Source organism: Papilio xuthus, unplaced genomic scaffold (genome assembly GCF_000836235.2).
Source record: "Papilio xuthus unplaced genomic scaffold, Pxut_1.1 DF827756.1, whole genome shotgun sequence".
NCBI lineage: Eukaryota > Metazoa > Arthropoda > Insecta > Lepidoptera > Papilionidae > Papilio > Papilio xuthus.
The window spans coordinates 2,677,576-2,687,235 of record NW_013530893.1 but is presented as its reverse complement, the minus strand read 5'-3'; the positions used below and the strand labels follow the sequence as shown (position 1 = coordinate 2,687,235).

At 35.6% G+C, this 9,660-nt stretch overlaps 1 protein-coding gene across 1 annotated transcript; it reads left to right on the top strand.

The window, feature by feature from the left end:
- Positions 1 to 1,329: 1,329 nt before the first annotated feature.
- Positions 1,330 to 8,515, top strand: LOC106116472 (uncharacterized). Its single transcript, XM_013310339.1, has 5 exons — positions 1,330 to 1,424; positions 1,744 to 1,881; positions 4,181 to 4,298; positions 7,866 to 7,998; positions 8,187 to 8,515. The coding sequence occupies exons 1-5, from the start codon at positions 1,413 to 1,415 to the stop codon at positions 8,290 to 8,292; spliced, it is 507 nt and encodes a 168-aa protein (XP_013165793.1). The 5' UTR covers positions 1,330 to 1,412; the 3' UTR covers positions 8,293 to 8,515.
- Positions 8,516 to 9,660: the final 1,145 nt, after the last annotated feature.

Genomic DNA, 9,660 nt, shown 5'->3' with positions numbered 1-9,660 from the left:
TGACCCCCCGAACCCCCGAACCCCATGACCCATCGAACCCCATGACCCCCCGGACCCCTGGCGCCCACGCTCAGACGTAGAAGAGTGGGGCGCCCACACTAGCCCTCGGATAATGGATGCGGGAACGGGTCGGGGACTTGGGGTGCGGGAATATCTTTATTTCTTTATTTTAAAAATCAATTACATAGTCAATTACATAAAATTATATCACATTGTTTTCTTACATCTAGGTTAAAAAACATTAAAACAATTAAAAAATGTAAAATTAAAAGGTTAAAAAGTGAAATCTGTATACAAGTTAAAAACATTTTGAAATAAATCCAATAAAATAATAAACACTATAGGAACAGAGGGGTTCAGTGGGTATGCCTCCGCTATGTAGCTCCGCTATGTCTTCATCGTCCACTTTTCAATCTTCAAATAACGCGCGACGGTTGAATGTCCGTTCCAGTCGGCAGCCACAGGAGTTCTGCTGCCGTGCCTCGGCTGGTAAGGTGTTGACCCATCGAACGCCGACAGACGGCGGAGGCGTCACTTTCCGTAGTAAAATCAACTGCCGCAGAAACAGTCGGAGAAACACTTTTCTCGACGACAAAGTGCAGGCAACTCGATCTGTCTTCACTTCACGACTATATTCGTAACAACTGTCAAAACGCCTTATATAAAGATGTTGCCTGGACCCCTCTCAAGCCAGGTGCTCTGCTCTGATTGGTCGTTACTTAAATTACGATAATAATGTTATTTAGTCTAGGAAAAACGTAACTTAAAAAGTAAGATCAAATTAAAAGTTATTAGAAGCTTTTACAATATCAATAAACATTAAACATTGCACACTATGCGTTAAACAGTAATTCAGTTGACAATGGCTACTTAATAACTTCCTACTTTGAAATAATCAAAATGGCTTCCTCCGACATGGTAGGGTGATGCTAATATAAGATCCCGCACCGTCATTTTCGGGCCACACTCGCCACCGAACACTGAAGCCAGCGGAAGCTCTGCCCGTTTGACTAGCCAAAATAATTAATCATTTTAACTCTGATAGTTGATTATGTTAATGTTGCATTTTTAAATCATTTCAGTGTTAATTACATTTATTCAATTCTGTTAGTTTTCTTATTAATTCAAAAAGTACTGTAGTAGTGTATAAGAGATTGTTTTTTTAATTTTCCCTGCTTCTGATCCCTAAGGTCAGAAGCGGGATAGTGAAACTCCCACGTCCTCGTTTGTACATCCTGATACGATGTGTTTCCATTGTTATTTCTTTAATTGGCTAGTCATACGATCAGAAATATATTTTTGGAAATTACTAAACTACCCTTGTTTAAAAGGACAAATTAGCACTTTGTTTTCGGTGTTTGGTATAATATACGTAAGTAAGACGCGATGTGACGGCGTGATCAAGTTTTATAATGTCAACTTTGGTGAGTACGTTCCAATTATTTTATTCTCCGTTTTAAAATAACAAATAGAAGTTGAATTTGTTAGTTTGTTGTGAAATTTTTTAAATGGCTTAACTTTAATATTTTGCCGTGCTTACCCTGCTGATCAATTATTTACCGTAACTTGAATGCGTTGCTTCGAATTACATCTAATTTTAAATACTTAGCTTAATAAGAGGCGGCAGAATAGAAGTCGGTCCCGAAATCGCAGATCGCATTCTAGCCAACATGATTCGCGCTACAGACGGCGTAGCCCTTCTAGCAATATTTTAACCGAAACAATGCAACAAATTTTGAATAGATTGGTGTCATTAGAGGAACAACAGGGCGGTTGGCTTCAACGACTCCGTCCTCACCGGAGCGTCCCGCGAGCGCTACGTCAGTCCAGGCCAGCGCCGCCGATCGCATCATCGATGCGATACGATCCATAAATATACCGGTGAGATCTAACCAGTCTTATTATTTTTCTAATTTTGATCCGAGTGTTAATTGCATAGAGACATGGTGTGAAGAAGTAGACCGTGCTAGGTCATCTAATAATTGGAGTGATCACGAATGTCTTTTGTTTTTTGTCACAAAGTATTTTGCTCCACCTAGAGATTCGGTTCTCATTGGTCCAACCACGTCCGAATGGACAATCATTAATTTGGTGTTACATGAGCCTCTCGTCTTCAAGAACGGAAGTGTAGTCATTTTTCCCTTCGTACATATTTCACAGTCATATAATACATACAGATTGTAATATGAAGGTACAAGTGATTAAATTGTAAAATTTTGTTTGGTTTTAAATGTTTCGAGTGTAACACCGGGAAAAACATGTAAAAAACAACATTGTCCTTTTCTTTTCCTTAAATAAAACTGAGATAACAATAGTACATAGTCTTAAGTGAATTGCTAGCATTTCATAATCTTTGAGCTTTCTTCTGGGCTAAAGATTCAGAAATATAATATTTAGGGTTCCGAAACTCATAGGAAAAAACGGAACTCTTGTAAGATCACTTTGTTGTCTATCAGTCTTTTTAATTTTATTTACACGTAAGAAATGAAGGCAAGGCTAAATTACAACCACAAATTAAGCAATTTTGTGTTTGTTTTGTGTAATTATAAATTTTGGTTAATTGTCGTTGTAAGATATAATGAATGTGTTGTCCGAAAGAAAACAAGCTCCCATAAATAAAGTTGGTAATAAAGCTAGTAATATAAATTGAGAAATAACTCACCGAATGGCCGGTGTTGCGGCCACCATTTGTTAGTGACAGCGTCTATCCCTCTGCTGACCCGTGCCTAATAATTTCATCGAGGTCTGACGCGGGAACGGGGTCAAAACATCACGAACATTCGCAGCCCTATGAATAATGTCTCTCATTTATCAATACTAATGTACTACGTTGTTTTAGACAAACAAATTACTAAAACGTAGTATCAATTTCTAAATAACACGAATGAATTCATTATTATTATTTATGTTTTGTTTTTCGCAGTTTTATGTATGACCGTTGAGTTGTGACCGCCCACAGCCTAAATGACAGACCGAGGGGTTTTGAGCTTCAAAACCCATTTTGAAACATATTGTTATCTCTTTTTTGCCAAAGATAATGACAGGGATGACAGTAATAATATATCTCAAGGTTAAAGAAGTTAGAGTTAGTAGGAATAAAAATAATTTACGCACATTTATTTCAGTCGCCCTATTTCAAATTTATTAAGTAAGATTTACAGTAGGGATAAAATATATTGGATTTACTTTTTCTCCAGGAAAGAATTAAGCCTAAAAGGAAATTAAGTCGTTAAACTCCTTGCTTACTTCTGCATCTGATGTTTCTTGTTTTTATATAACAAATGTCTTTTTTTACATATAATTTTGGGGTTTGTTTTAATTATAATTTTATTCTTTAATGTATTGGACGAATATTGGGTTTAATATTATTGCATTTTAACCTACAAATAAATTATACTGATTATTTTTTAGACAGTATTGGTTAGAATCCTTTGTCGGGAATGGCGCGCTTTTGTTACCAAGTCAAGTGTCAGATTGATTAGTGAGGGGACACAAACGTTGATATTTTTTTTAAGGAATAATGTTGAGCGGATACACCGGCACAGTACCGGATTTTCTTCCTAAGAGTATAAAAAATAAACATAACAATAAGAATTCATAACATAATTTGTCTTCAGCATTATCGTAAAAGTTACAAACATATTTTGTAAGTTATTGTCAAATAAATAGTAATTTCGTTAGAATAATTAGGGTTACTAATATCCAGAAATAACAATTCAAATGCGTAGTATATAAACTCTTGAAATTTAAAATAATAGCAACCCTGTTGTTATCGCGAACACTCATTACGAAAGGCTACCTGAGCTAATTAACCACAGGGTTGTTATGCTAAATGTTAACAGACAGAAGTGCCGTACTTTATACATTTCTACTTTTTAATTACCTACAACGAAAAGGAAAATATTACGTTTGAAATTTAAATTGGATACGTAAAACATTTTAGTACAATTTACTGAATATGTTATAAAGGTGTAAAGCTAGTAATATATATATTTTTTATATCATAAGGTGGCAAACGAACGAGAGACCACCTGAAATCGCTGAAATAGCGAAGTGATCGTTGCCCATCTCTTGTTTATTCTTAAACAGTTTTAAATGTCTTACGCAAGTTCAAAGTAGGTATAACATAAAATTGCACATTATTCCGTCTGTATATTTATTTTTATTTCAACGTTTACAGAAAGGCCTTTACCGAGTGAGGAAATTCACAAAATACCGGAACTGTTGGCGCCACTGTTTGTTATTTCCCGTCGAGAACAACATTCACATACAAGTTTGCGGTTTCACAACACCTAAATGTATGAACCTTTCGCATGTTATTTTTAGTATTAGTATTATCTATACATATAAACATCAATTGCTGTTCGTTAGTCTCGCTAAAACTCGAGACCGGCTGAACGGATTTGTCTTATCTTGGTTTTGAAATGTTCGTGGAGGTCTAGGGAAGGTTTAAAAGGTAGGAGAAATTCGAATAATTGCCGGAAACTAAAGAAGTTTCTGTCACCAAAATCTCGGTATAAAATATATCGTCATCTTTGTCTTTCATCTTTCACAAAAGAGTTAATATGTTTTAAATGGGTATCTTGGTCTCGGAAACCAAAGGTAAGTCGATTTTTTCAATATATAAGGTATATAGCTATAACACAACTTAGAGTAATTAATAATTGTAAATAGTTTTTTAGTACAATAGTATTCTTAAAAATATTATATGTATCAGATCATACAGTTGCATGCAAACTTTTGACAATAACAAATGACAACTGATTCCCGCTATTATAATTCTGTCCAGGTTTAACATTTGTGTCTCCAACTATACATAAATTTAAATTTCGTATAAAAAGCCATCCGTGCATTCAGAAGCTCAACCCACTCGTATTGAGTTTCATCTTTGACTATAGGAAAACGGACTAGGACACAGATCATTTGTTGTATTAAATATATTCTGGCACTTTGTGGGTCTTGTGGGTGAGGTAAAGATGATGCATGAAAAGTGAAACTTGTTTGTGAAATTAATATTTCACCGTTTGTCTATTTTTAAGTAACCCTAACATTGTCCTTATTATGTATTGTTCGTTTCAAATATAATTGTTTGTTTAATTTTTTTTTAAATTTTAAACGTAAACTGATTCAAAACATTTTACACCATGAGCATGCTCAAGTAATCAAGATTAGAACTTTTTTTCGATTTTATTTAATAGGTAAACAGTTGACAGGTCCTGTTTCTTAATAGTCAAAGCTCACCCGACTCGTATTGAGTTTGATATTATCCCTCTCTTTGTTGGATAAATTCGTATATGAATATAATTCCCGTATTCATGAGTTAACTGTGAGCAATAAATACTTTTGAAAGTCGCATTCATCTTTCCCGATAACTCTCAATATAAAAATATGTTGGTAGATTGCGTGATTTTTATAACGGAATACATTTTATACATAACCTTGTACGTTGTAGATTGGCGACAGATGTTGGTAATAAATAATGTTTTGGGTTACTTTTAGGTACACTTTGCTAAAGCTGTATTTCTAGAGATATGACATATTGTTTTTTTTTTTATTTTGATACTAAACAAACACAGTATTTTTATCATCGTATAATTCAGATTATACACTATCTGTCGCCCGCGACTCCTTTCACTTGAAATTAAACAACACAATAAGTACCTTATATGCTCTTCTATATGTTTAAAATTATATGCCAAATATTGTTATTTATTATCTTACTAATATTATAAATGTGAATGTTTAGATGGGTAGATGGATGGATGGATGTTAGTTTGTAGGTATCTTCGGAACGACTCAACGGATTTTGATGAAATTTTGCAGATACGTAGAACATAGTCTGGAAGAACACATAGGCGACTTATTAAGTCTTTTTTTTAACTCCACGCGGACAGATTTGCAGGCGACATTATATCATTGAGATCCGTTGAGCTGTTTTGCCGTTTATGGGAAAAAGAAAACTGCTATTTTTAGAGTTTTCCCGGCAATTATTCGAAATTTTCTTCCCTTTTAAACTTTCCCTAGACCTCCACGAACATTTCAAGACCGAGATAAGAAAAATCCTTTGAGCCGTTCTCGAGTTTTAGCGTGGCTAACGAACAGCAGTTGATTTTTATATATATAGATGACTCTTAATACCGAAAGCGGTATTTTTCTGCGTTATACCTGCCATGCTTATGTAAATTTGCCCTCTGAGTGTAATTAATCAACGCCCTCAAAGATTTAAAGGTCGATCATACAACTGGGGTATAGTTATCTTCATCCATAACAAATGGTTTTGTTTTATAATTCAACACAACGGTAAATTCAATTTTGGTATGATGTATAACATAAAATTAACATAATGTTAAATATATACCGTATCACTTAAAAAATACAGTTGGACATTCTTTTGTTAATTCTTCATCCTTTAATGTTTTACCGTATTTGTTTGAAATAATCTAAACTAATATTATTATTACAAATGTTTACATGGATGTTTGTTAGAAGGTATCTTTAAGGTTATTTGGCGTAAATGTAAAACACATAGCCATGAAGAAGCCGCAGGATAATATTTTTTTTTATTAATCGCGGACGGAGTCGCGGCCGATAGCTAGTATTGAATAAAATTATTGTTTTTTCTTTTATCTTCTACTGTGACGTCATCGGAACAAAATGTGTACACCGGTATGTACGTACCGTACGAGAAGTAGGTTGTATTTTGATTACTCGATTAGACCAAAATAAACAGAGCAAGTAAAATAAAACCGTTTAATAAATTCACGATGCTATTGAAACGAAAATTGTATTCAATACGAGAACAGTCTGCAATAGAAAATGAGATATTCATTGAGCTGTAAAAATACATTTGGCTGCCTCTCAATCACCATATATTCATTAATTAAAAACCTTTTATAAGATAACTCGATGGAGGATATACGTTTGAAGGATATTTAAAAAGAAATGAAAATCGAATATTGTGTCACGTAAATGTACGACCAAGCAGAAGGCTAGTTGTTCCGTACTACGGCACGACCGGGGGGGAAGCAGCGCGGGGGTCTCTTTCAGACCTCACCCGCCTCCCCGCGCGCCCTCGCACCGCGACCTTCAGTTGCGCTTCAGCACTTCGCGCGCCGACACATCAATCATTTTTGTCTATTTTGTTCATCAACTTTCATTCTTATGACATTCATATGGTCCTTCAACCGGCAAAAAAGGAATCATCATCATCACCATCAAAATAAGGAAGACGACATTATTTGTGAGTCCGTTCCATATTCCTTTCTTTTTATTTCCTTTTTTTTGACCCTTTTGTACGAGACAATTTTTTTTTTTCATTTTACATTTCACATTCCATGGTATTACTTTTTGTGCACTCGGTAGTTATTTGTCGCATAGTCGGCGCGCGCGCAGCCATTGCATGCGACCTTTAGACCCTTGCAAATTTCAATATACCGAGCACAAGTCATTTTTTCGAAAACATTCGATTCTTTTTAATTACAATGATTTATACTCAAAGCAAATACCTAATCAAACTTATGAAATCATTCAAACATACATTCTTACATTTTCATCATACATTCTTTAACACATTGATAGACTGCCTCTTAGATCGGTCAGCTGATCTCTTCTCACATTTCGACACCACTACACATATTAGTCGGTGCAGATGTGGCCTGGGAAGTCATGTTTTCCAGGTTGGGTGAGCAACATCAAGTTGCAATATATTTCTCGATTGGCTTGTATCTGGCACTTATTTTCATCATTTTACATACGCATCAATATACATTCATACATATATACATACATACATACATCATTTTTTATCATCATTTTATCAACATCATTGCATAATTTAAATAATTTTGTTTTTTTTTTCGTTAAAGATGTTGGCGGAGGGGGGAGGAACCTCTCTGCACGCGAGGTGCATGCTTGTTGCCTGCTTATCACCTTTCTTCTACTTTTCGCACGTCCGAGTGCTATCAACATCGGTGACGTCAGACAACATGACCATCTTATGTAAGAGATTCTAACCATAGATCCATTCGTATCGTACAAAGGGTTTCCTTATCTCCTATCATCTAACTCCATTGTCCATATACTCCTCTTACCTTCCCTCCCTTAATACCCATCACTTCCTCGATGGACGATCACTTACTTGAAGAAGGATTTTGGACTTAATTTTCCATAACCTTCAACGTCTGCAGAGATACACAAGGGAATCCAGCCACCAGTCTGCACACAGGACAAGATGACGTACCTTCGACTGGCATCAAGTCGCAAAAGGACGGACTTCATGAAGCGCCCATCTAGATCTACAATCTTCAGATCCAGATCTTCAGCCTGGCCCTGGCAGTATGTTCCGTACTACGGCACCACCGGCGGGGAAGCAGCGCGGGGGTCCCTTCCAGACCTCACCCGCCGCCCCGCGCGCCCTCACACCGCGACCTTCAGTTGCGCTTCAGCACTCCGCGCGCCGACACATCAATCATATTTGTCTATTTTGTATATCTTTCAATCTTATTACAATCATCAGCAACCAACCAGCCTTTCATTACAATATACAGTCCACTCGCTCAACACTAGTAGAATCCAGTTTTTTTATAGAAGAAGGGGCAAACGACCAACCAATCGTCTAAAACCCTAGAATTTCACTGCAGTGAAACTTGTGCAAATATACTGTCGGACCAAGAAGCCAAACATCAAGGGATTAAGATATTTTTTTATTTATTCTGGTTCGAATGTTTTCTATTTGATATAACAGAGATAACAATTCGTATTACGTATCGTTACAATTAATCAATTTCATCAATAAATATGTCAAACTATAGTTTATCATTGGTTAGTTTCAATCAAGTTATTCTAATAACAAACTTATTGTGAAGTCTTCGAAACGGAATAGTTTTGAATTAATTAAAGCCGATACAATAATTGATTGGGATGAATTTCAAATTGTTTCTATTATGTTACTATGAAATTGTTTTGAAGTTATTACTAGTTAAACTAAGGTTCTTTGTACTCTAGCAACATATGTGTTCGAAACCTCTCGATTTTAGGTGTAAAGAGCTTTACGCATTAATAACATTTATTGAGATTCGATGCACAGCGCGTCAGAAAAGTCGCTACGATTTTTAAGATGACAGAGGAAATTTATAGTACAGTCTACCAGTACTGACCGAATAGACAACTCGCGTCAACAATTCAACGTTGTGTGTACGGAGCGCAACGCGATTCTCCCAACGCAATCATGCAGTGTCTAAGATTTACGTCGTTTTGTGTACGAATTGCCTTATTGCATTGGGTTTAAAGAGAAAAACTATTTTTACCCACATATTATTATACTACTAGCTGCCAACTGTCCTTCCTTCTCAGCCGGCTGTTTTTAGGCTTTTCCCGGCAATTATTCAAATTTTTCTCACTTTTCAAACCTTCCCTAGACCTCCACGAACATTTGAAGACCAAGATAAATCCGTTCAGCCGTTCTCGAGTTTAAGCGAAACTAACGGAAACATAATAGTAATAGGACCGTTTATTATGTTAAGAATTTACTGAAGTCCTTAAGATATTGAGAACGAATATACATATTCGGCTCAAACGCCTGACAAAATTAAATATTTCGAAATTTTTTGTATGAAAGTAATGCTATTATATTTATTTAGGCTCATTACAAAAGGAACAACA

What these genes read in the sequence shown, in the direction of transcription:
- LOC106116472 (XM_013310339.1), top strand. An exon ending in TACGATCCATAAATATACCG is followed by an intron (nt 1,882 to 4,180) that starts GTGAGATCTAAC and finishes CAACGTTTACAG; the next exon opens with AAAGGCCTTTACCGAGTGAG. An exon ending in AGACAACATGACCATCTTAT is followed by an intron (nt 7,999 to 8,186) that starts GTAAGAGATTCT and finishes CAACGTCTGCAG; the next exon opens with AGATACACAAGGGAATCCAG.